The 27,014-nt window shown below is 39.2% G+C and overlaps 1 protein-coding gene across 1 annotated transcript in view; it reads left to right on the top strand.

The window, feature by feature from the left end:
• Positions 1-17,585, top strand: part of ARHGAP8 (Rho GTPase activating protein 8) — a 53,487-nt gene extending 35,902 nt beyond the window's left edge. Inside the window, exons 9-13 of the mRNA XM_026702581.2 lie at positions 261-334; positions 4,234-4,311; positions 7,476-7,604; positions 9,470-9,573; positions 15,516-17,585. Coding sequence (XP_026558366.2) covers positions 261-334; positions 4,234-4,311; positions 7,476-7,604; positions 9,470-9,573; positions 15,516-15,713 — 583 coding nt within the window. The 3' untranslated portion in view covers positions 15,714-17,585. The remainder of the gene's footprint in view (positions 1-260; positions 335-4,233; positions 4,312-7,475; positions 7,605-9,469; positions 9,574-15,515) is intronic.
• Positions 17,586-27,014: the final 9,429 nt, after the last annotated feature.

Here is a 27,014-nt window from a genome sequence, read left to right on the forward strand (position 1 = left end):
ATGAGCTCCAAGACTGATCTTCTTTTCACACTGGATGTTCCAAGTAACAATTTGCTATCAAATAATTTTTTTCTGTGTATGGGGGTATGTGTCAAAATCTGCAAGATGGCAGGCATGGCATCAAAATCAAAGCATTGCCCCCCTTTTTGAAACGTTTTTTTTAATGAAAGGAAGGTTAACAGATTAGAAGCAAGATCCCTTTTCCAATGCTGTGATTTTTTTTCAGCTCATGTTTCGACCTATTTTCTTTTCTCCAACAGCCTCCGTGCTAAAAACAAAGGAGAATTAATCCCACCTGTAATGAACCACATAGTGGCCTACTTGAAAAAAAGAGGTAAGGATTCACTTCCGTTTTAAAGCAAAGAATTGCAAATGTCAACACAGGCAGAATGTAAAAACCATTTCACAAACATTCAGAACCAGCACAAGAAAAGTGAAAAATCACACAGGTCTCTTTCAGCCATGGAAGCTGACTTCCTAATGTTAGTCCAGCCTTGACTCTCCCTGTTATTGTGGTTTGGAAAAATAAAGAGAGCTTTCCATTTAAGTTCTGAATGCCTGGAAGGAGAAGAAAAAGAGAAAGGGGGAGGAGTCTGAATCTGACATAAAAGTAAGCATCGGTGTGCACACATACTTTTCCTCTTTGGGATGAACAATGACATCAATGGCTATGAAGTACATAAGCAGGGCCCTTTCCTAATTGTCAGAAATGGTGTAGGGTCTCCTGCTTGGGCGGGGGTCGGACTAGATGGCCTACAAGATCCCTTCCAACTCTGCTTATCTGTTTATCTAATTCATCCAGAAGGTGCAGTAGGAGAACTTTGCCAGGGGTACATTTGGACAAGAGACACAACCACAATTATATCCAAATACAAATGGGTCGAGAGGGCTGGAGGCAAAGACAAATTTAAATAGGGTGGGTAGTTTCCCTGAGAAAATGTTTTTGGTATTTACTCACTTACTTATTTTTATTAATTTTTTTGCTACCCTGGCAACTCTGGGTGGCTTACAACATTAAAAGTAATAAAGCCATAAAAATAGATAATTGTAATAACAATAACAACTGTGGCAAAAGAAAGCAAAAGAAATACCAATAGTAATAGTTGCCTTGGGTACAACCCCAAAACAACTGGAGCACCATTTGAACACCAAAGGCATTGACAATTCACCACCAGTCAATTGCAAAAGGCAGTCGTACTCGGAACAGCTTACATCCTACGACGATACCTTCAACACCATCTAATATCCCCATCTGCCGATCTCAGGTCTTGGAGGCAGGACCCAATCATCCTCTTGTGGCTTTTGAGTGATGGGTCCTAATCTCTGGAGTGTCCTCTCCTGTAGAGTCCATCTGTTGCTGACCTTATCTTTTCTGCATCAAATGCTTTAATCAATTTAATTAGATTGACATATAGTGAGTTGATTTATAACTGATTTTGCTCTTTGGAAACTTTTTTCATCAACTTTTCATTGTTGCTTTGTTTTAATTACTGTCTGTCATTCATTTACCTGTTCAGAAAGCTAAACAAGATGGGGGTTGGCTAATATTTGTATGGGAAACTATATAGTTACTGCTGTTGAGCCAGGTATCACCTATTCTATACCTGTGCATTTGAAGGGAGGACAGTGAAAAATTTGACTGAATTTGAAAATCTTGTAACTCATAATACTGAACATTTGCTGGGTATAACATGTACTCTATTAGTGAAATACAATTCAGAACCTGAACAGATTAAAAAAGAATTGAATTAAAGTATAGAATCCTCCTTCCCCACCATTAGTGTAGGTCACATTGTCCAGTTAGATGTCCAGGTGTGTGCAGATTTGGTGGACACCAGCTAAAATGTCCATGAGACCATTTCTTGCTATCATATAGAACAGGGGTCAGCAACCTATGGCTCTGGAGCCGCATGTGGCTCTTTCATCCCTCTGCTGCGACTCCCTGTTGCCAGTCAGCTCCACAATTGATAGGGCTTTTGGTTAGGACAGGTAGAGGAAAAAGGATGCCGTGCTAGGAGGAGACTCTATGGTGGGGGAACCGCCATAGGGTCTGGTCGGCTCCAGAATTGAAGGGGGCTTCTGGTTAGGACCTTTGTGGCTCTTTGAGTGTTTAAGGTTGCCAACCCCTGATCTAGAATACACATTCTAATTTCTCCTTTCCTTTCCCCGATCTGTTGTTAAGCTGTGAAGCAGTGAGAAATGAAAGCAGTCAGAATACACTTGACAGTGCCATTGTAACTTCAAATGGTCACTAAACAAGTGGTTGTAATTTGAGGAATACCTGGGCTTTGATGATTGTACTTAGGAAGAACGGTGTAATGTGTGATCTATTATTTCGCTGATCTATTATTTCAGTCATGGCTTCTAAAATGAGTAGCTTCTTTTCCCAAAACAATAGAAATGGAATGAAGAGGTCTCAATAACGTGGAAAATTCACATTAGCCTGGAACACATTTTGAAAGACAGAATACCATTTCAACCTAAACACAAAGCATATTTTTCCCCAACAACCGTAAACTGGCTTGGTGTATAATAACAGCTGCAAAAGTATCACAGGTATGAATCAACGTATGACCATCTGTTTAACAACCATTCAAAGGAATGACAATGCTGAAAAAAGTGGCTTCTGACTGGTCCTTGCACTTAAGACCATTGCAGTCGTATAATCGAAACTTGAGCCCTTGGCAACCGGCATGTACTTATAACAGTGGCAGCATCCCAGGGGTTTCATGTCCACCATTTGCAACCTTTCCAGGCAGCTTCTACCAAACAGTGGGTGAAGCTAGAGTCATTTAACAGCTGCATCGCTTAGCCTAGGTAGTCAAGGACTACTGTATTTGCGATTTTCCTTGAAAAAAGATCTCGCGTTCCTCCAGTGATGGCGCAGTGGTTACAATGCAGGGTTGCAGGCTAATTCTGCTGACTGCCAACTGCCAGCAGTTCAATCTTGACTGGTTCAACCTTGCCTCGGCCTTCCATCATTCTGAGGTCGGTCAAATGAAGAGCCAGTTTGTTGGGGGCAAGAGGCTGACTCCGTAAACAGCTTTGAGAGGGCTATAAAGCACTGTGAAGTGATATTTAAGTCTAAGTGCTATTGCTATTGCTAGAAGAATAGTTAATCAAAGCATGAAAATATGCATGTGCTGTTCAGGGCCTGGATATTTGAAGGCCTGGATATTTGAGGAGAGGTGGGGGGTCAAGCTATTTTCCAAAGCAACCAAAGACCAGACAAGGAATAATGGATGGAAAGTGATCAAGGAGAGATTCAACCTGAAAATAAGGATAATTTTTTCTGACAGTGAGAACAATTAACCAATGAGACAGAAGTTGCCTTCAGAGGTTATGGGAGCTTCATCACTGGAAGTTTTCAAGAAGAGACTGACTGCCACCTGTCAGAAATGGTGTAAAGGTCTCCTGCTTGGGCAGGGGGTTGGACTAGATGACCTACGAGATCCCTTCCAACTCTGTTAATCTGTTAATCTGAACCTGTTAATTAAAAAGTTTTGGGTCAAGGCAAAGGGAGGTCTCAGAGCCCTGTCAGTGCAGAGGGGATTAAAAGCCAGTCTCCCAGGTGAAGGAGTCTCCACAGGTATCCTTAAGTGCGAACCTCTAACCCTGTAGGTCTTAACTTTGGCAAATTGAAGGGTTAGGGCAAATAGATTCAACAAATAAATTAAAGGTGCTTGGACTTCAACTCCCTGAATTCCATACATCTTCAAGTTGCCAGGATTGAGGAATTTTACACTAACCCATAAAGTGGTGACCAACATTGTTCTCACTCTTTGAAACCAACTACCAAATGTCTTTGTGAGCCCTTTGCTTCTTCCGTGCACCCAGCATCACATACAACCAGGCAAAGCAATAGCCTCATTTTCAGTTCTTTCCAGCTCATAAAATGGGAGATTGCAAATTGGAGCTTAGATTTCTACTGAAGTCTTACTGTGCTTGAGTAAACGTCTCTGCATAAATGCTTTTGTTATGCAAGAACACTGGCCTCGGATGATCACTCTTTGCCTGCAGAGATGTTGAACACTAAACAATCACAACAATACAGCAAAAGCAGAGACAAATTACTTTCACCAGATTTCTGGTGAAACAAGTGCAACAATTTGCTATTATGAACCCGTACTGGAAAAAAATGACACTTATATTCACAAGAATGCTGAGTAATTAATTTGGAAAGTCAAATGACCGATAGTGGCAAAAAGTAACCTTAATCCTTCCCTCTTCAAGGACTTAAAACAGAAGGGCTGTTTCGAAGATCAGCGGGCATCAAAAGTATTCAAGAGATTCAAAAACTTTACAATCAAGGTAAGTGGCTCTTTTATTAGCAAGAGGTAAAAAACCAAAAACAAAAAACACCTGGCATGCAAACATACAGTAGACTCATTTCCGTTACTTGTTTGATTAATCACCAACCCCTTTAAAAAATGAAATGCCATATTAGACAGGTGAGGCATAAGGGCATCTGTAAGTTGGGTGGGAGAGTGGTCAAACATTCAAAGTGAAAAATTTGTGCACACCTGAACAGGTGCAGCTATGAAAGGCAGAATGGGTCAACTCGCTGCAAGCAACTCACCATGGCCAGTTGGACACAGGACAGCTCACCGTGGCCAACTCTTCATGGAACGATTCAACAATTCCATTTAATTATTTAAAATTATTTTAAGAATTATTTTAATGTTTGTCATTCACATTTCAGTTTGTCCCTCCTTTGGCATCCTTTCTTTAATGATTATATTCCACCGTTTCTTTGATGTTAGTGTAACTCTTGTTCTGTAGTAAATTGTCTCGCAGTGAGTTAACCGTGGCGAGCTGTCCCAGAGGAGGAGTTATAGAGTCAAGGTGCAAAGCATAAGGAAAAACATTTCACCTTCTTAGAACCTATGCAGAGCATCAAAAAAGGCAACCAAGGCTCTCAGTTTGGGCTTGTGAATATTTGGGAAGTGGATTACAGAGGGAAGACAGGCAATTAAATGCCACCTCAGGAACACAATTTCTGCCCCCTTGATTCAAGCAGTCTCTCCTCCTTGATTTAATTACCTTAGTCCCTCATGAACACTGGTCTTTCGATCTCTCTGGTGCATATTACTGGTCTCTCATAGTAAAAGAAAATATTAGATAGATGATTTCTTAAACAAATGCCACTCTGTATTTTTATGAAGAAAGGATATCCTGATTCCCCCAATTAGATACGAAAAATGCAGTCCCCAAAAATATATACAAGGAAAATACTTTTCTTTTTAATTTAACCAGTTCGAATTGGTCCCCACCACACTAGGTCTTTTAATAGATTGGAGAGATGCCATCTTAACCTTAAATCAAGAAGGAAGAAGCTAGGATCAGCATTTAAAACAGTTCGAACAATGAATCGTGACCAGTTTATATTGATGGTTTCATAACAGCTATGAAATGACAAATTGTGAATCCTGCATAGCTTGATTTTCTCTAAACAGCAATATCACCTCCTCTGCTTTTTGCTTTATTTATTTATTTTTTACTGCTTTTTCCTGTAGATACAATGTCAAAAGAAATCATTTGGGAAAGACACGAGTCATTTTATGAAATGTTTTTAAAATGCAAATATCTTGCTGCTAGATAATAACATACCATTGTCACCACAATAAGGAAAAAAGAATAGGCAGTATAAGATTACTCTATCTCTTTTCTGATATAAAATCAAATTACTTTGAAAAAAATAAATATAGCTTTTGATAAACTTCACAAACTCTCTTAAGTGGAAAAGATCTGCTTTTGAGCCATCTTACAGCCAATGGAAATATGGAAATAATGTTCAAATTGTAGCTGTAGCAAGAAGGGTCTTGAAGTTATGAAGTAGGTGGGTAGTTGGATAGGTAAGGAAAATGGGGTGCTGCCCATCTCATTGCAGGGTGACTGTGGGAGACTTATAACATCAAAATAAGATAGATAGGTAGATGGATGGATAGATAGATTATGGGTGGGTGGGTGGATAGGTAGGTAGGTAGGCAAGTGGATGGATGGATGGATAGATAGATGATGGGTGGGTGGATAGGTGGAGGGATGGAAGGGTGGGTGAATGGGTGGACAGGTAGGTAGGTGGATAGATGATAGATAGATAGATAGATAGATAGATAGATAGATAGATAGATAGATAGATATGGATGCATGATAGGTGGGTGGGTGGGTGGATAGGTAGATAGATGGGTAGATAGTTAGATGTGTAGATAGATATGGTTGATGATAGATAGATAGATAGATAGATAGATAGATAGATAGATAGATAGATAGATAGATAGATAGATAGATAGATATGGATGCATGATAGATAGATGATGGGTGGGTGGGTGGATAGGTAGATGTGTAGATAGATAAACAGATATGGATGATAGATAGATAGATAGATAGATAGATAGATAGATAGATAGATAGATAGATAGATGATAGATAGATAGATAGATAGATAGATAGATAGATAGATAGATAGATAGATAGATAGATAGATAGATATGGATGCATGATAGATAGATGATAGGTGGGTGGGTAGGTGGATAGGTAGATAGATGGGTAGATAGTTAGATGTGTAGATAGATAAATAGATATGGATGATAGATAGATAGATAGATAGATAGATAGATAGATGATAGATAGATAGATAGATAGATAGATAGATAGATAGATAGATAGATAGATAGATAGACAGACAGACAGATAAGATGACAGATTTATTTTGATGTTGATGCCCATATATGTATTTAATGTACACACACGTGCGTGCACATACACACATACACACACACACACACACAAATGTGTAAAATCACAATAAAATTATAATATATACATTGTAACTACAAGGTGGAGAGGAAGAGAGCAGGGTGTGGGGGTGAGGTGGGAGCCGCTGTTAGGTGATCAACCCCCCCCCCCAGTGTACTACTCCCCGGTTGGAGCCCCAAAGTAACTGCCACAGCCAGATCTTCAAGCTCTTGCAGAAGGTTAGGAGAATGGGAGCCAATCTCACCTCAGGGGAAAAGATGTTCCAAAGGGCCATGTTGAAATGCCTTGACTGGCAGAATCTGCAGCATGCTTTCTCTGTCGGTATGAGTGGGGCGGGCCTGTCCCATAGCGGTAAGACAGTTCCTTAATTAACCTGAATCTATGCCATGCAGGGCTTCATTAGTACTAAACAACACCAGGGATTACATTCAGGAGCAAACCAGTTATGAGTGCAACTCATGGAAGAGTGATGTGACATGGGCCACTCTAGCGGCCCCAAGGATTGTCTATGCTGCTGCACTCCGCACCAGTTGAAGTTTCCAAAAGCTCTTCAAGGGTAGCCCCATGTAGAATGCATTGCAGTAGCCCAAGGGTGAGATTGACCGAGGCTTAAATCACTGAATTGACTCCTGACTTAGGAAAAGGGTATGAAGGGTGCTTGAATTAAATCCTCTTATTTACATTTTCTTATATTTATTCTCTGGAATTTTCTGTGGCAGGAAAAACTGTTGATTTTGATGAATATGGAGATATTCACATCCCTGGAGTAATCCTGAAGGCTTTTCTCCGAGAACTTCCTGAACCTTTACTGACCTTCCCGATGTATGATCAGATCATTCAAATCACTAGTGAGTCACTTTCCACAAATACATGGCTTTGACTCATTGTGTACTTTCTAGTGGTAACCACACGTTTTCTGAATAGCATAACATGGTGAAGCTAGATAGTTCTTAGAGATGTAGATCTCTGCAAAGGAGGTGAACGTGTCGTGATGCACCCCTTCTAACTGTGTGCGCTGGAAATTTGCTTTCACCTTTATATCAGATTTTTCAGGGTATTTATTGCATGTATTCCTCTGAGCTCTGTGAGACCTGTGCGAAGCCTACAAGATTTGATTGGCCAAGAACATAGGGACTTCTTTGGTCCTGCTCCTCACTCACATCTTCAGGAATTTAAAAAAGGGAAGACTGAAATTGGGTTGGGAATAAAGTTGAAGTGGCAAAGTGGGAGCAGAAAACCCCAGACAGAGAGAAGGTGGTTATGGAAACACAATGAAAAAGCCTTCCACATCCTGTTCTGGAAAAAAGGACAGCAACAATTCCATGACTGTTGAAAAGATGGAAGAAAGAAACCTGGGTTTTGAATTCTGGGATTGCTTGGAAGGAAGATGAACAAGAAATTCACTTTTTATGTTGTGACTAGAGCACCTCCTGACTTGGGAGAAGATGAAGGTTCTCAATATGGGTGTGGAGCTCAAGGAAAATAGGGGCATTCCCTGCTCATCTGAGTACGATTTTGCTAGAATAACCCAAAGTGGAAAGTTCAGCTGAAGTGCCATTGTTTAGGTGACAAGTCCAGAGTTCATGTGCCATATTGAGCCTCGGTGGCACAGTGGTTAGAGTGCAGTACTGCAAGCTACTCCAACTGCAATTTTTGGCAGATCGAATCCCACCAGGTTGACTCAGCCTTCCATTCTTCCGAGGTGGGTAAAATGAGGACCCAGATTGTTGGGGGCAATATGTTGACTCTGTAAACTGCTTTGAGAGGGCTGTAAAGCACTATAAAGTGGTATATAAGTCTAAGTGCTATTGCTATTGTTATATCCATCATCGGACATAGTGATCATGTTGGCGATTCTATTTTTATCAATAGCCGCATGAAAAAGTGCTGTTGAGTTTTGTCCAAACCAGTCCCTTAGACTTGGAAGCCATGATGATGTTGTTCTGCCTGGATCTCGTTTGCCTTCAATCTTTCCTTGGAGGATTAAGTGAAGCATGCCATATTTTGGGGGGTGTCGCATCACATGTCCAAAATATTGTAGCTTTCACAAAAGCGTAAGCTTCACTTACGCAAAAGGAATTGAATGACCATAGAAAGGAAAATTTCTAAAGAAACCATCTGCCTTGTGGTAGGGCCTGCATTGAATAGATCTTGGCAGATTTCAAAAAAGATGAGCAGGGTTGAGACATTTAGTAATTAAAATAAATAAGAAATTGGGAACAAGGGGAGTCAGGAGGTCTAAAAAGCCGAGATGGCGACCATACCCACAATTGAAGCCCTGTCCTCTTTTGCATGCTTAATGCAGTATAAAAAGGGGTGGAGTTTAGTAATAGCCATGCTTCCTAATAATTGAGGATTATCTGAGCGTGCTTCCTAATCTGAATATATTTAGCTATTAGTGAATGTGTGTACAAAAATACTTAGTGCATCTTCTTAATTAGGCAATGGGATATGGTATTATTTTCCAGTAGTCTTTCTTATATATTTAGATCTGCAGATTTTGCTGATCCTGTCTTCTTTTAGCTTCATCCTCTTTACTGTTGCCCCAAATATTACATGCATGTACCATGGAGGAATCAAACTCAACATAAGGGAGCGTTTATTTTTACCTAACTGAATTAGGAAGCAAGTTTCATTCACCCAGGCAACTTCGGGAGAAGGATTCAGCTAGAAGCGGTGAATGAAATGGTTAATCCCTTGTCTTTTCTCATAGGTGTGGAAAGTAGCTTGCGAGTGACCAGATGCAAAGAAATTGTACACAGACTTCCTGAGCACAATTATGTCGTGCTGAAGTTCCTGATGTGTTTTCTCCATATGGTTGGTACAAATTAAATCCCCAACTTTGTTGCTATTTTGAAACGGTCTCTTAACTGATTCTTCTGGTACCAGACCCAAAGTGTGCCTGCAGGGTATGGTCATAAAAGCCAAGATGGCTGATACAATGGGGTGATTGACACTGTTTATGATGAGTACCCCAGTGGTGTGATTCAACCGATGTAACAACCAGTTTGGTGATCGCACACATCGGTGGTGGGATTCAAATTTTTTTACTACCGGTTCTGTGGGCAAGGCTTTGTGGGTGTGGCAGGGGATGGATACTGTAAAATCTCTAGTCAGAGGTGGTGTTTGCCGGTTCTCCAAACTACTCAGAATTTCTGCAGTTCTCCAGAACTGGCCAGAACCTGCTGAATACCACCTCTGGCACGCATGCACACCATTTTAAAAAGCCCATTTTCAGCTATAATACTTAACCTTCTACTGCAGCTCCGGTGAGTAAAACAGCGGAGGCGCGGCAAAACCGCTCTGCCAAGCGAATCAGTTGTGCTCCAAAAAAAGGAAATGAAGCACAGAAAAGAACAGGGGCGGATGGGTGGGGCCAAATGATCACCAGAACTATCGGTTTGCCCCAATGGGTCCAAACCGGTGGAATCCCACCCTTGGAGTACCCCATCCTAGCAGCCAACAAGACTTTTTTTTCCCTTTTTTCTACCATAACCTGCTGAAAACCTGGTATCCGTAATGCCATGTAGGAATGATGTTTTGAAATAGGAAGAATAGCGACAGCCTAGGCCAAGGGTCTTCAAACTTGCCAAGTTTAAGACTTGTGGACTTCAACTCCCAGAATTCCTGAGCTAACATGACTGGAGGAGGAATTCTGGGAGGTGAAGTCCACAAGTCTTAAAGCTGTCAAGTTTGAAGGCCCATGGCCTAGACCAGGGGTCCCCAACCCCCGGGCCACGGACCGGTCCCGGTCCGTGGAACATTTCCTACCGGGCCGCCGGTTTGCTGGGCGTCACCATCTTGTTTGACGAGAAAGTGCTTCCAGGTGAGCTTTTCTGGTTGGAAAGCGGCGTTTGGGTCCTGAAGGAATCCTCGCGCCTTAGTTTCATCGAAGGGGGGGGCTTCGAACGAAACTAAGGCGCGAGGATTCTTTCAGCACCCAAGGCAAGGCGAGCCAAGCGACTGTCCCAAAGCCGTCCCAAAGCGAAGCCCATCGACAAAGGTACAAAGGAGGAGTTGAAGGTGGCGGGGAGAAGCGGGGGACGGCTGGCTGCCCGGTCGTTCGGCTCGCCTTGCCTTGGTCATGCGCACTGATGCCGGTACCGGTCCGCGGATCATTTTGTGATGCCGGTACTGGACCGTGGTACAAAAAAGGTTGGGGACCACTGGCCTAGACAATAATCCAATAAACAAAATTTGAGTCCAAAGGAGGGGTACAGGAAGGAGGATCTCGAAAGGACCCTCTCTAGTTCTGGGGAGAGTAAAAGTAAGGAAGGAACAAGTTAAGATTTGCTTACTGTAAATTTGCAATAAAGGCTGGTGCTCCAGATGCAACTTTTATTCTAGGTTTATCAATACATTTGCCAATCCTCATCCATTACTACAGACTGTTTCAGTTACAGCTTGTTTTGCTACAAAGAGTAATCTAAATGTGACTTTCATTTCTGCCATCATCCTCATCTTCCATTGATTCAAGAGCCCCCTGGGCTTTTCGTGGTATCATGAGCTATGAAAATCTTCATAAAATGGGCAGGACCAGGGGCTACTTGAATAGGATCCCTCCTCCTCCTCCTCCTCCTCCTCCTCCTCCTCCTCCTCCTCCTCCTCCTCCTCCTCCTCCTCCTCCTCCTCCTCCTCCTCTCATTCCAGGTTTAATAAGAACAAAGACAAGCAAAATGGAGTTGGCTCCCACTCTCCTTTTAAAAAGTCCATCAGAGAGCAATTTCTCTGACTTTTTTAGGCCATACTTCTTACAGATGTTCCTGCCCAGGAACCCAGGCTGACCACCTAACTACTTCACATCAAAACTTACCTGTACAATCTCCAAATTCCCATTCCTCTTCTGGTGGGTTTTTATTCTACCTGTAGATAAAGAAGAAATAGAGACCGTTTATTCATGCCCATAACACCCATGCCACGCTGAAGCAGATTTTTCAACATAGAATGGCTATTACAGACATGGAGTAAACTGGAAATGTATAATTAGTTCATGCAGTCACTCTTTATGTACTCTCTTTCCCACACAATTATGTATATTTATTTTATTTCTAAGAGTTCTGGCCAGCTGCCTAAAAAATAGTGGAAGAAAGCACAGGATAGTAGATAGCTCCAGGAGCTTTAGAGTTGAAATGTCAGGGCAGAGGACATTGCTTAATACAGTAACTTTATTGCTCCCATCACAAAAATAAAACATTTTCCAGACCTATTATCTCTCTATTTCAGGGGACAAACACACACATACATTTCTACATACACTATTAATCACAAAACGGCTTAGTTTATTTCTATTCATCGCTATGTGCAGATATTCCTTTTATTAAAAAAAAATATTAGGGACAATGGATCACTGTGGGATTTTTTGGGTGCATGAAAAGTGAACCCTAATGAATTTTCTTAGAAAAACAAATGGTGCTCTGTTGAAAATAAATTGAATCATATTCTTTAAGATTTTATTTTATTTTATTGAACCTTCAGCCCTTGGTTGATCAGGAGAGCTTTGGTGTTGTGTCAAAGAAATCAAGGGAAGTTGACTTCTAGGCATGGAAGCCATTAAGGTGGCTCTAGACCAGTCTCTCTCCCTCAACCCAATAGTGAAAAAAAATGTTGTTGAAAAAAATAAGAGTGGACTTTAGGTATATTCTTGACTTGATGAGAAATAAAGGCAGGAATAAAAATTGAACCACTACTGCAACAAGAAGATCAGGTCCAATTAAAACTTTGAAGAAAATACCAGGCTTCAGGTAGTCAAAAGTCTCTGGACGGGAGCAAGAGCAAGTCACCCATATTTTGTCAAAAAGCAACACTCATCACATAATCATCAGGAGCCAGGTTTGGTTGAAAAGAGACTCCTGTTCTAATTTTCCCTTTCCAGTGAAGAAACTGACTGAGATTTTCCTCTTCACCGAAGTTTTTAGGAAAAAAGAATATATATATATTTTTTAACTAGGGTCAACTAATGCTTTCTTTTAGAGATTACGGGATTATTGTTATTACTACTTTACAACCAAACCACAGTTCTAAATAACAAGTAGCCAAGGAATGGTTTTCAATGAAAAACATAGCAGCTCTTAGAACAGGGATGTCAAACCCACGTCGTCAAGTCATTGTCACATGACTTTTCCCCCTTCACTAAGTGGGATGGTCAGCAAGTGATGCATGCAGCCCGTGGACTGTGAGTTTAACACCCCTGTTTTAGAAGGTGGGCTCCATCTAGGAGTTTTTGTTTCTTTAACTGTGACTAAGTAGCTCTGTCATGAAATCTCTCTGTTCAAGGGCCAGCTGTAGAGTTTGGGGCTAAAACTGCATGATTCTGCTAAAGTACATAGTTAGCAAATCTCTACGATCATTCATAAAACATATCAGCTGTCATCTTTCATGATCTTCATAATTCCCTGCATTCTCTAACCAGAGCTAAACTCCAAACTCCTGTTGCACCAAAGGGACCCGATTCCCAATTCTGTTTCTCTCACTGTTAGAAAATATTAGCAATTCCCTCCGTGTTCTTGTACCAACATTACTGGTTGAGTAGATAGCAGATCGTTTTTGTATGACAAACTAGTTGTTAACCTATCATTTTACTAAAAGAGAACACCTTCCTCAAAGTTGGTTGTTTGACTGGTTCTACCATAAATAGAAGCTACTTCCTTTTCATGACATGTAAGTGGTTTAATGGTAGTATTTGCTTATTTATTAAATGTACACTGCTCAAAAAAATAAAGGGAACACAAAAATAAGACATCCTAGATCTGAATGAATGAAATATTCTTATTAAATATTTTGTTCATTACATAGTTGAATGTGCTGACAAGAAAATCACACAAAAATTATCAATGGAAATCAAATTTAGCAACCCACGGAGGTCCGGATTTGGAGTTACACTCAAAATTAAATTGGAAAAAAACACTACAGGCTGATCCAACTTTGATGTAATGTCCTTAAAACAAGTCAAAATGAGGCTCAGTAGTGTGTGTGGCCTCCACGTGCCTGTATGACCTCCCTACAATGCCTGGGCATGCTCCTGATGAGGTGGTGGATGGTCTCCTGAGGGATCTCCTCCCACACCTGGACTAAAGCATCCCCCAACTCCTGGACAGTCTGTGGTACACCATGGCATTGGTGGATGGAGCGAGACAAGATGTCCCAGATGTGCTCAATTAGATTCAGGTCTGGGGAACGGGCGGGCCAGTCCATAGCATCAATGCCTTCGACTTGCAGGAACTGCTGACACACTTCAGCCACATGAGGTCTAGCATTGTCGTGCATTAGGAGGAACCCAGGGCCAACCGTACCAGCATATGGTCTCACAAGGGGTCTAAGGATCTCATCTCGATACCTAATGGCAGTCAGGCAACCTCTGGTAAGCACATGGAGGGCTGTGCGGCCCCCTAAAAAAATGCCACCCCACACCATTACTGACCCACTGCCAAACCGGTCATGCTGGAGGATGTTGCAGGCATCTCCATGGTGTCTCCAGACCCTGTCACGTCTGTCACATGTGCTCAGTGTGAACCTGCTTTCATCTGTGAAGAGCACAGGGTGCCAGTGGCGAATTTGCCAGTCTTGGTGTTCTCTGGCAAATGTCAAACATCCTGCATGGTGTTGGGCTGTAAGCACAACCCCCACCTGTGGACATCGGGCCCTCATATCACCCTCATGGAGTCTGTTTCTGACTGTTTGAGCAGCCACATGCACATTTGTGGCCCACTGGAGGTCATTTTGCAGGGCTCTGGCAGTGCTCCTCCTGTCCCTCCTTGCACAAAGATGGAGGTGGCGGTCCTGATGCTGGGTTGTTGCCCTCCTATGTACTGGCCTGTCTCCTGGTAGGGCCTCCGTGCTCTGGACACTATGCTGACAGACACAGCAAACCTTCTTGCCACAGCTCGCATTGATGTGCCATCCTGGATGAGCTGCACTACCTGAGCCACTTGTGTGGGTTGTAGACTCCGTCTCATGCTACCACTAGTGACAGCACCGCCAGCATTCAAAAGTGATGAAACCATCAGTCAGAAAGCATAGGAACTGAGAAGTGGTCTGTGGTCACCACCTGCAGAACCACTCCTTTATTGGGGATGTCTTGCTAACTGCCTATGCTTTCCACCTGTTGTCTATTCCATTTGCACAACAGCATGTGAAATTGATTGTCAATCAGTGTTGCTACCTAAGTGGACAGCTTGATTTCACAGAAGTGTGATTGACTTGGAGTTACATTGTGTTGTTTAAGTGTTCCCTTTATTCTTTTGAGCAGTGTATATGCTACCAATCTCACGCTGAAAAGTAACTGTTTTTTATACTATTATCAAAATATATAATATATACTATTATATATAATATATATTATTCTATTTTATGTTACTATTTTATACCATAATGCAGTATTGAATGTTTTTAATATATATTTTTCTGGATGAAATTATTCATCTCTACTCTACTAGAGAGTTCTATTCCTAAGTCATTCTACAGATGTCATGTTCTTCCTGTATATTTAACAGTTACATTTTCTCTTATTTATTTCGAGCCTCAAAAGTATGAGTTTTATTGGTTGGGGAAATGTTTTATACATACGCATGCGCACATACACACACACACACACACACACACACACACACACACACATTATAAAAGGGCTTTGGTGCATTGTGCATGCAATGTAGATTTAAAAGAAGAAATCAGCTTTACTCGTGCAATTATGGCCGTTATTTCTGCTCAGCACCTACAGATGTCTTGTACATGTTTTGATTGGTATGTCTTTCTTTCTCCAGGTGTCACAGGAAACCATTTTTAACAAAATGACCAGTTCTAATCTTGCTTGTGTCTTCGGCTTGAATTTAATTTGGCCCCCCAACAGTGCTCCGTCCTTCAGCACATTGGTGCCTATAAATCTTTTCGTTGATTTGATGATCGATTTCTATCCCGTCATCTTCAGTTCGCGAAAGGTGCCCGGTGAACGCTTGCCTTGAAAATCAAAAGACTGGGACTGTAAGGCCCCACCCCTTCCCTCCCACACTTCTGAATGCAGGGCAGGAGGATGGATTCCCATGTTACAAGGAGGAGAGCAAATAATAATAATAATAATCAGGAGTCTAGCAGCTCCTTTTCCAATTTGTGCATTTTTATTAAATAGTAGCAGCTTTTATGAGTTCTGGGTTTTGGGGGTTTTTTTTGCACTCTCCACCACCCACTCGTTTGCTTAGCTCAGCATCAGTGCTCAAACAATTCTCTTCCTTGGGGCCAGCTTCCTTTGTAAGCCCTTTAAAAAATGCATGAAATCACTAAGCCGTCTGTTTTTTCAAGAACATTAATGCCTGAGCTGTGAGTACTGATTGAATGATAAACCCAGACTTCCTTTGCCTCGTTGGGAATAAGACAAGGATTCGAAGTGTGCATCTGTTGTGTCCCCCCCCGCCCCCCGAGTGTTAGTGGCTGGTTGGATTGATTCTAGGCACGACGAACACACGGTATTGTACAAGTTTTGAATTGCATTCAAAGAACATTGAGAAATTTAGTTCTGTGTTGTCCCTTTGCTTCCAGACGGCTACACCTTAAGAGAATTCTGTTTTCTATGCAGCACATGCCAGGAATTAAATGTGCTGTTAAATCAAGCCTCATGAATTATTCAGGAGAATTTATAAGAAAATTTCTGGTGTGAGGAATATGTGTTTCAAATTTCCCCAACTCTAACAGAAGTCCTGGAGATGTCTCCCGCAGTGACTTTGATAACAGTTTCTCTTTACAAATGATAATTGCACAATTCCAGCTTTTGTGAGGCAGGGCACCCAGCGAACTCATCCCTGATTATCAAAGAGCAATTTTCAGGCCATTTCCATTGCAGAAAAGAAAGTGATTACTAGGGGTAATCTGCAGAAACACACATTCTGCAGTTCGACGTAGGACAGTTTAAAAAAGAGAAATGTAGCATGCAAAATCAAAATTTTGCCTTTGAAAGCTGGTGACTAGCAGCGCATAAATGGAGGTAAATATTGCAGTTAAGTTAGACCATGGGGCTTGAAAATGGTTGCAAGATTTGTCTGATTTTTTTAGAAGCTTCCAGAAAGAATCGGTGGAATTGAATACTTTTACTGTGCCAGACTTGACAAGGAAAACGACAGAGTGGCTTTTTAAAGCATGTCCCTGCTGTTAGGAAAAAAAAAAAATAGAAACAAAGAGTGATCTCTCCTAAGACATTTATGTTCAATTGGGTAGATAGTGGACTATATTTTCATAAATTACTTAGTCCCTTTGTAAACAAAGATGTGGTGTTTATTGATTTTTTTTTCTGATACAGGAAAGAGTATTGTTGATTTTTTTGTGTGAGTTTTGAAGAGAAAGCTAGAATCTGGGCTTATTGTGGTCAGGCTGGTGATTTTCCACATTGTAAGAAGGGAGAAGGGGCAAAGTAAAAGCCCAAATCAAGGTCTGGATTTATTCGAGATTTGTAGATGCTCCTGGGCCAAAATGTGTCTGTAGACTAAGAAGATGGGGGTCTCCCCAAGCAAAAAATGATCCCAGACATCCAAACAAGTCTAACGAAAAGGGCCAAAGAAGAACAAACCAGAGTTTTGGATTTGCTGTGTTACAGTCAAGACCTAAACCCAGTTGAAATGCTGAAGCAAGATCAGAAAGGAGCAGTCCAGGCTTGAAAACAGCCATTTGTCAGGGATGGTCAAGGGGTTGGGCTAGAAGACCTCCAAGGTTACTTCAAGCCCTATGATTCTATAAAACTAGCCAAAGTTATTTATTGAATTTATATTGCCGCCTTCTCGCCCATGGCGACTTGGGGTAGCTTACAGAATGTAAAACCATATTTAAAACCAAAAAAAAAAAAAAACAACCCCAATACAAACTAACAAAAAGAAGCAAATAAATTAATAAAGTACAATAGAACAAAATCTGCAAAAAATAAATAAAAAATCACCCCACTACCCCCACCCACTGCCCCAACAACAGCAGATCACACTAGCCATTTAATGGGCTCTATCCCACTCTGGGTTCCCCAGGCCCACTGGCAGAACCAGGTCTTCAGTGCCTTCTGGAAGAATATTAGGGCCATTCTAATCTCTGGGGGAATGATGTTCCAGAGAGCGGGAGCCACCAAGGAGAAGGCCCTTCTTCTGGGTCCCACCAGGTGTATCTCCCACAGGGATGGGACCTGCAGCATTCCCTGCCTCTCCGCTCTAATGGGTCGGGTAGATGTGACCGGCAAGAGACAGTCCCTCAGATAACCCGGTCCCAAGCCATTCCTCACTCCTCTTATGTGGTTTATCATCAGTTACAGGAAGCAGCTGGTAACTATAAATACAACTAAAGTTGTTGTTGCAACCAATAATCTAATAATAATTTAATGTGGCAGTGCTTTTCCATTCCGGTGTATTGCATGTTCAATGAGTTTGAAAGGCATGCTGGATGTTGACAGGTGTTTGTGACAGCTTTAATAACATTTGGTCATGGGCTTCCAGTTTGAGCGGAACAGACCGAAACCGCGATTGTGCATGGTTTCGATCCGTGCTCACCGCTAGAGCGCCCCGAGCCAGCTGGTTTCAGGGCTAAGCCACCCCATAGAGGTGGTGAAGAAGGGGGAGACTGCCAGCAGGGTTGAGGAGAGCCACATCTCTCCTCCTCAGCTGGCCATTACTCCCTTTCCCGAAGGTGGTTGCAGCGGTGGTCAGAAATGGCCACCTCAAAGAAGAACTCAACCGGAAAAGAATGAGCAGGAGGAAGATAAGAAGAGAAAGTCTTGGTTGACCGGGTTAAATTGTAAAAGCAACAACTAAGGTACCCTGGAATTTAAACTACCCAAAAAAAAGTAACATTCCCAAAGAAGCAGCGAAGGAGAGAGAAGGGAAAGGATTTGGTTTTTTTTTTCTCTCCCTTTCCCTATATTGACAGCTAAGAGATTTAAGCAAGAAATTGGGGAAAAAATCCACTTTGACATCAGTACACATTGAAGCTGAAAATAAAATGTCAAAGGGATAATAAAGATTTCTGGACACTTAAAAGCTTTTAAAAGCAGGAAAGGAGAGAAAAAGAATAAAAGGGCAGGATCTGGAAAAAAGGGAGGAGACTGCCTGGAATTAAAAGGAATTTACAGTAAAACTTTAACAAGACTTCTAAAAGATACATTTTAACTGAAACTTGGCAACAAAATATTAGAACCCCAGGAAGAGAAAGTGGAAAAAAGAAGCAAAAAGAAACAGCTTGGGAGTATTTGGATTATTTGGTGATCTCTTTTTGGTTATTGCATTTGAATGACTAAAATCAATTGGGTGGTTGTTTAAAAGTTTTGAAAATGGCACCACTTTTAGAAGAATTGAAGATGGAACTTAAAAGGTATAAAGAAGATGCACAAGAAGGAAGTTCTTTTGGCTTTGTATTTCAATCTTTAGAAATGAAGATTTGGAACTATGAGAAACAACAAGAAACGCCTGCAGAACAAGAAGATTGGGACAAAGAAGAAGCCATCTTTAATGAACAAGTAATTTTATGTGGGGAAGAAAAAAGAAAGGGGGGAAAGAGAATGAAAAATTTAAGATTTAAAAAAACAACCAAAGAAAAGAAAAATAGTTTGAAAAACAAGTATAATATTGGAAAGCAACAGAAGAGGGGAATACGGAAGAGAGAAATAGAAGTAGAGAGACAAGGGGGTAAAAAGTGGAGGGAGAAGAAGAGAGGGAAGAAGGAAAGGAAAAGAAGTTACAAAGGACAGAAACAAAATATAGAGAAACAGGGCCTGTTTAGAGATAATGGGTGAAAATTTAATTGAAAAGGTGATTCTTCTAAAGGTACATAAGATTGTATTGTTATATTAGAAATAGAAATAATTTTAGAAAATTTGAAACAATGTATGATTAAAATGATGGATAAAATAGTTTTTGTAATCCAGTGAAATGTTCATTAATAAATAAATGAAATAAAACAAATGAGAGAATTGAATTAGGAAAGGATGGGAACATTTTGATTATTTAATGTTTTATAAAATATAAGTGAAGAGGAACAGGGGGAAAAATTAATTATGGAAAGCTTATAACTGTTCCCAAAGAAGTATGATATTTAATTGAAAAGTAATGTTAAAGAAGTTAAGATTTTAATGAACATTAATATTAATGATAGAACTGAATTGGAATGGAAGGAGTGTTTTAATTACATATATTTATAATCTTTTTTAAAGAATATAGTGTGTATTTTAAGAATGTACCAAGCAGAATTCAATTGGAAGTTATGTATTATATTGAATGTTATAACTTTAAGGTATGCATTGAAGCTTAAATAAGAGTTAAATGGATAAAACTAAAAGATATAAAGGTGTCATACTCCAGGCTTCCAGTTTGAACTTCTTCAGAAACAGACCGAAACCTCGTCTCTGCGAGGCTTCAATCCGTGCTCGCCACTGGAGCACCCTGAGCTGGCTGGCTTCAGGGCTAATCCACCCCATAGAGGTGGTGAAGAGGGGGGAGATTGCCTGCAGGGTTGAGGAGAGCTGCATCTCTCCTCCCCAGCTGGCCATTATTCCCTTTCCCGAAGGCGGTTGCAGCAGTGGTCAGAAATGGCCGCCACAAAGAAGAACTCAATCAGAAAAGAATGTGCAGGAGGAAGATAAGAGGAGAAAGTTTTGGTTGACCGGGTCAAACAGCAAAAAGCAACAAATAAGGTACCCTGGAATTGAAACTATTAAAAAAACAATAACATTGTTTCCTAAGAAGATTTTTAAGCTGCGAAGGAGAAAGAAAAGGGAAAAGATTTGGGTTTTTTTTCTCCTTTTCCTATACTGACAGCTAAGAGACTTAAGTAAGAAATTGGAAAAAAATCCACTTTGACATCAATAGGCATTTAATGCTGAAAATAAAAAGTCAAAGGGATAATAAAGATTTCTGGATAATTAAAAGCTTTTGAAAACAGGAAAGGAGAGAGGAAGAATAAAAGGATAGGATCTGGAAGGGAGGAGACTGCCTGGAATTAAAAAAGAACTTATAGCAAAATCTCAACAAGACTTCCAAAAGATACATTCTAACTGAAATATCACAACAAAAACCCCAGGAAGAGAAAATCAAAAAAGAAATAAGAAGATATAACTTGGGACTATCTGGATTACTTGATGATTTCCAGATTCTTGGTTATTGTTTTGAATGACTAAAATCGATCGGGTGGTTGTTTAAAACTTTAAAATGGCTCCACTTTTAGAAGAACTGAAAATGGAACTTAAAAAGTACAAAGAAGATGCACAAGAAGGGAGAGGTTCTTTTGGCTTCGTATTTCAGTTTTTAGAAATGGAGATTTGGAATTATGAGAAACAACAAGGAATGCCTGCAGAACAAGAAGATTGTGACAAAGAAGAAGCCATCTTTAATGAACAAGTAATCTTAAATGAGGGGGGAAAAGGGAAGGGGGGAAAGAGAATGGAAAGTTTAAGATTGGGAAAAACAACTCCCCCCAAAATAGAGTGAAAAATAAGTATAAAATCAGAAAGCAACAGAAGAGGGAAATGCAGAAGAGAGAATTAGAACTAAGAGAGACAAGGGGGTAAAAAGGGGAGGGAGAAGAGAGGGAAGAAAGAAAAGAAAAGAAGTTATAAAGGACAGAAACAAAATAGAGGGAAACAGGGCCTATTTAGAGATAATGGGTGAAAATTTAATGGAAAAAGGGATTCTGCAAAGGTACATAAGATAGTATGGTAAAATTAGAAACAGAAATAATTTTAGAAAATATGAAACAATGTATGATTAAAATGTCTGATAAAATAGCTATCGTAATTCAGTGGAATGCTTGTCAATAAATAAATGTAATAAAAGGTATATTTAATTATTTATAAAACATACGTGAAGAGAAATAAGGGAAAAATTAATTATGGAGATTATATGCGTTTTTAAGGAAGTATGATATTTAATTGAAAAGAATTGTTAAAGAAGTTAAGATTTTAATGATTATTAATGATAGAACTGAACTGGAACGGAATGAGGGTTTATAATTACATATATTTACAATCTTTTTTTTTTAAAGAATATAGAGTATAAGAATGTACCAAGCAGAATTCGATTGGAAGTTATGTATTATGTATTATATTGAAGGTCATAACTTTAAGGTATATATTGAAGTTTAAATAAGAGTTGAACCGATGTAATTAAAAGATATAAAGGTGTCATACTCCAATTAGTAAGTACAGGAGAAAACTTGTTTAATGAGAAAAGATAATATGAAATTGAAAAAGAACAGACAAAAGTATAAATATAATGATTTGAATTGAGATGAGATAATCAAATTAAAATCGAGAAAATCAAAAATGGGGAAAAGCTATATAGAAAATGTAAAATAGTATAAGATATGGAATAGAATACAAAAAGGAGCATAAAATTGAGTTTTGTGTCTGTATAATGAAGTTCATCCCGGGACCATGCTATTTTCAAAAAAGATGTTTTACTTGTATTTCGTATGTGTGAAAACCCAAATAAAACTTTATTTTTTTAGAAAAGGTGTCATACTCCAGTTAGTAACTACAGGAGAAAATTTGTTTAATGAGAAAAGATAATATGAAATTTAAACAGGACAGAGAAAAAGTATAAATATAATGATTCGAATTGAGATGAGATAATCAAAATAAAATTGAGAAAATTAAAAGAGGGGAAAAGCTATGTAGAAAATGTAAAACAGTAATAAGATATGGAACAGAACATAAAAATGAGCATGAAATTGAATTTGTGTCTGTACGAAGAAGTATAACCCGGAACCGTGCTACTTTCAAAAAAGATGTTTTATTTGTATTATGGTGTTTTTTTTTGTGAAAACTCAAATAAAATTTACAAAAAAAAAAACATTTGGTCACAAAGATGCACACATAAAAATAATGAGAATCTGAAAAGGAGTAAAGTACTTTTTACAAACATCACCATGACATAGAATCAATCCAGGGGTTCAAGCGGAACATGTGGTATCCATACGGCCCTGGGAATATGGGAAGTAGAACAGTGCCAGCCAGGAATTTAAGAAATGGTTGTCCTAGATCAAATGAAAACCTATATTTCTTGGAAATTGGAAAAATCAAGGTGGCTTTGGCTGAACCCAAACCAGGAAGCTGGTTTATTTTCCTGGCATTGTCTGTGATGAATAGGAGCAAGGAGATAAGATTCTTATTTTAGAATAAATTTATTGACAGAGATGCAGATGCTAAATGAGAGGATAATAAACAAAATGTTTGAATCAATGGCATCTATTAAGCAGGATAATTTTAGCTCGGAGAGTTCAATGAATGTCACCGTTGAACAAATGCCATTGGAAAGATAGGGGCTACTAATAAGTAGACTATGGAAAACAGCCGCTGCATTTCAGCTAAATCATTGTGGTTTAAGAATTTGAACAAATGAAGGCATGTATGAGGAACGGTTTTCAGTAATCTGATGTTTAGTTGTAATGACTAGGTCAACAATTTTTAAGTCAACACAAAATCAGTAATGTATTAAAACTCTTAAGCAAAGAATAAAAGAGTATCTCTTTTGTAAACAATTTTAGCAATACTGAAATTTTAACAGATCAAGGGAGATTCGGTGGTTTGGGTCCAGAAAAAAAGAGGAAAATAGCCTCAACTGGCTATCAGTGGCTTCATAGATATGTCCCATTTTTATTATTTTTTACAAATAACTGAAGGCAGCAAACAACTCAAGCCTATAAATGTCAGCCTTATCCTCTAGCTTAGAGTTCTCCGATCATTCCAACTTTGTGGACCGGCTTCCGTGGGGGACATTCTGCTTGGCAACCGGCTCACCTTTATGGCCAGTTGCAGCATTCTGCAGTCACGTGACTGCAATTTACAATGTTTTTAGCTGGTTATCAGCCTTTTCGGACAGTTTCTGGCCAAAAAAACAAACAAAAAACCCACCTATACAAATGCATGGCAATGACTGCAGGGTTCATTTAACAACCATGATGTTTAATAACGTTGCAAAAACAGTTATAAAATCAGGTCTGGTTATGTGGGCGTCTTGATTTACAATTGTCATGACTTACAACAGAAATTAGGACTACCTGTAGGCCTAATTAACAATGGAGAAAGCTGAGTGGGGAATTCTGGGAGTTGATGTCCAACATCTTAAAGTTGCCAAGATTGAGGAACATGAACTTAGAAGATCAATGGTTCTGATAGGAAGTAATTTAGTTGTTTGCATTCTTCTAAAACTTTTACTCTTTGATAAAACTTAAGATGAACCTGTAGTTTCTGGCAATCCAGTCCACTGTCACTAGTCAACTGATCTCCAGAGCATAAGATCTGGCTTCAAGCAGACCCAGCTCTTTAAGGTTAAATACTTTACTCTCTATTAACATACCCTGTGCAAAATGAACTTCTTGCCAGAATGCCTCTATTCCTTCTATGACTGAGACAAGGTTCTAGACCCTGAAAAACAGGACTTCTCTAGATACTTTATCTCTATGGTTTAATTCGACCACATCCATCAGTGACATAGAACTAGCAAAAAGGGGTAACGGTGATCCCTGACTGCCAGTTCTCTGCCAGGAGTGAGAGTGTGAAAGTAGTGGGAAGGGCTGAGTGAAAAATGGCAGTCTCTTTGCTTTGTAATAACTAGGAGAACTACTGGTAAGAAAAATATATGTTGGAATCTGCAACATGTTCTATAAATTTTAGAGTCAAATGGCTTTCAAAAATATTGGAATAGTCTGTTTTTCCTCAAAGTTCTAATCTACCAAATTTCCTTTCTGGAAATAAATCTTTTGGGGCAGGAAGAGGATTCACTGTGTTTCAGAGGTGATCTAACCCTATTGCCTGCCAGGGGGCTTCAGAGAAAAATTAGGGTTCACAAGATTGTTCTGTCCCTGAAACAGGATGTTTTGTATGCATCTCCTGAATAATAAACCAAGTTAATCAAAGTTATGAAATAAACCAAGATCATCTGCTTCATAGAACAGCCTAACTAAAATACTGCCTTGCACAACATTCTTATAACAGCTTATTTCCTACATTTTAAAAATACTTCATTGCATTTAAAAAAAAACAAAACTCAAAGAAGAGCATATTTTCCTCAATAACTTGAACATTATACGGAGCCTTGGTGGCACAGTGGTTTAGAGTGCAGTACTGCAAGCTACTCCCACTGCAATTTGGCAGTTCGAATCCCACCAGGCTCAAGGTCGACTCAGCCTTCCATCCTTCTGAGGTGGGTAAAATGAGGACCCAGATTGTCGGGGGCAATAAGCTGACTCTATAAACCACTTTGAGAGGGCTGTAAAGCACTATAAAGCAGTATATAAGTCTAAATGCTATTGCTATCATGTGATGACTATTAAACCTCAGGATGTATCATCGGTTTAGGAGAACTTGGATGTGCAAAAATATGTCTATTTTGTTTAACATCAGCTTTGACATTCTCCAATTCTGAGTAAAGAGTTTAGAAATTAAAGTTTCCTTAAATATTACTTGATAAAATGGCAAGAGAATGAAGAGAGATTGTAACTTCTTTATGATGCATCGAAGCCTTCCTAAATTTTCAGTGGTTGAGAAAATAGCCTCTTCTTCAGAAAGTGTAAATAAACCAATTTGAATCATTTGCACTAGAATTTCCACAGTACCTTCAAAGTATTGGAAACTCCTTGGTGCCCATGTTGATGTAATCTTTAATCATCTTTATTTGTTTAAAAGTGGATTGCAGGAACAGTGAAATGGCATCTCTTTTGAGTCTGTCTACAAACAGATAGTACATTTTATAATCAAGTTAATAAAGGAAGCAGATGAAAAGAAATAGCCTTCTTTCTGATGGGTTGGAATAATGCCTTTCTTTGTTGCATAATTTGTTGCCTTTTCATTTTGGTTTGTGTTTCCCTGTAAAATTATTCACCTGTTCTGGCTTTAGTTCCTCACACAATGCTGTTCCTATTGGGGTTTGGGGGCTCCAGTTTGTTCTGTTGGGTGAGGTAGAAGAGGACATCTAAAGTCAAATTTAGCACAAGATTTCAGCCCCGGGGCTGCAATTCAAATAAATGTGATTTTATACAAGATCAGGAGTGCATCATCCTTGGATGCTTTAATTTGTACAAATGGACAAATTAAATCATGCCAGGAATAAGCCATATTTTCATGCGGGATTTGGTTATTTTCTTTTGCAAATCCTTTGTATGCATTAACTATATGTTAATAAATAGGAAGCATTTTACGGTACACCACTCTCAATGCACTTTGACTCCTACCTCAAAGTCCCGACAGTTTAAGAAAAAAGAAAGGAAAAATATGTGAACTAGAATTCCTGTAAATTTTTTAAAAATAGAAAAAAATGATTTGTTTTAAATACAGGTAAGTAAATAGCTAACAAAATGAACAGTAATGGTCTTGAATGGAATAATAAGAAAAAACACACACATCAGGATGCTTTTCTCTTAGCATAATATCCAAAATCTCCATAAATTTCAGAATGTTAGAATTCTCAACCGCTTCTTTTTGTGTGAGTTCACTTGACTTGTAAACAAGTTACTGGCCAACGAAGTGCAGAACAGATTGTAATCACTTTACTTGCTCTCATCTGATCCATTGTAGGCTCCCTTTAAAGCACCTCCAGCTTCTCACTTGGATCATAGGAGAAAATGCTGAAATGGGTGTCAACGACTGAAATTATTTCCAGTCAGAGCCTTTTCTTGAAAGGACAACACTGACTAAAATTTTCTTTAGTAAAGTTTTGGGGTTGGGTAAAAAGAAAGCCATGGTAAACTCAGCCATGTTCACAATCCTGTGCAATCTAAATATGGCAGAAAATTCACTGGGAACCTGGTGTTGAAGCCTTTTGAAAAGTTTCAGTTCATCTGAGGTTTATTGAGACATCTCAGAAAATCTGTTTTTAATCTTCCAAATTTATAGCCCACCATTTTTTAAAACAAATTTTCCACATCAAAATGTTTATGATGTTTTTTTTTTAATCACTCATTTAAAGAACCATTTTAACCATATGGAAATGTCCCAGGCTTGAGATATGATTTTTTTAAAGCCTGGAACATTTCTAAAAGTATTGGAATAATGTCCAAATATTTCCAGTAAAGTTAGAACATTGTTTGACCTAAACATAGAGCATTTTGAATTTGAAAGAAAAAGTATATTTTTAATGTGCCAAACTCTTAACAAAGTCTAATTTTACTTTGCAATATTGCAGATTAAAGACATGTTATTTTTGAGATTATTGACATATAGAGAAAACAGCAAAAATCAAATATTAAAGACAACTAAAAGGCATGATAGATTTTGTTTATTACATTTTAAGTGCCTGGTTTATAAAGTTCATTTT

This window comes from Pseudonaja textilis, chromosome 5, assembly GCF_049901715.1.
Source record: "Pseudonaja textilis isolate UNSWEBS1 chromosome 5, rPseTex1.2, whole genome shotgun sequence".
Lineage (NCBI taxonomy): Eukaryota > Metazoa > Chordata > Lepidosauria > Squamata > Elapidae > Pseudonaja > Pseudonaja textilis.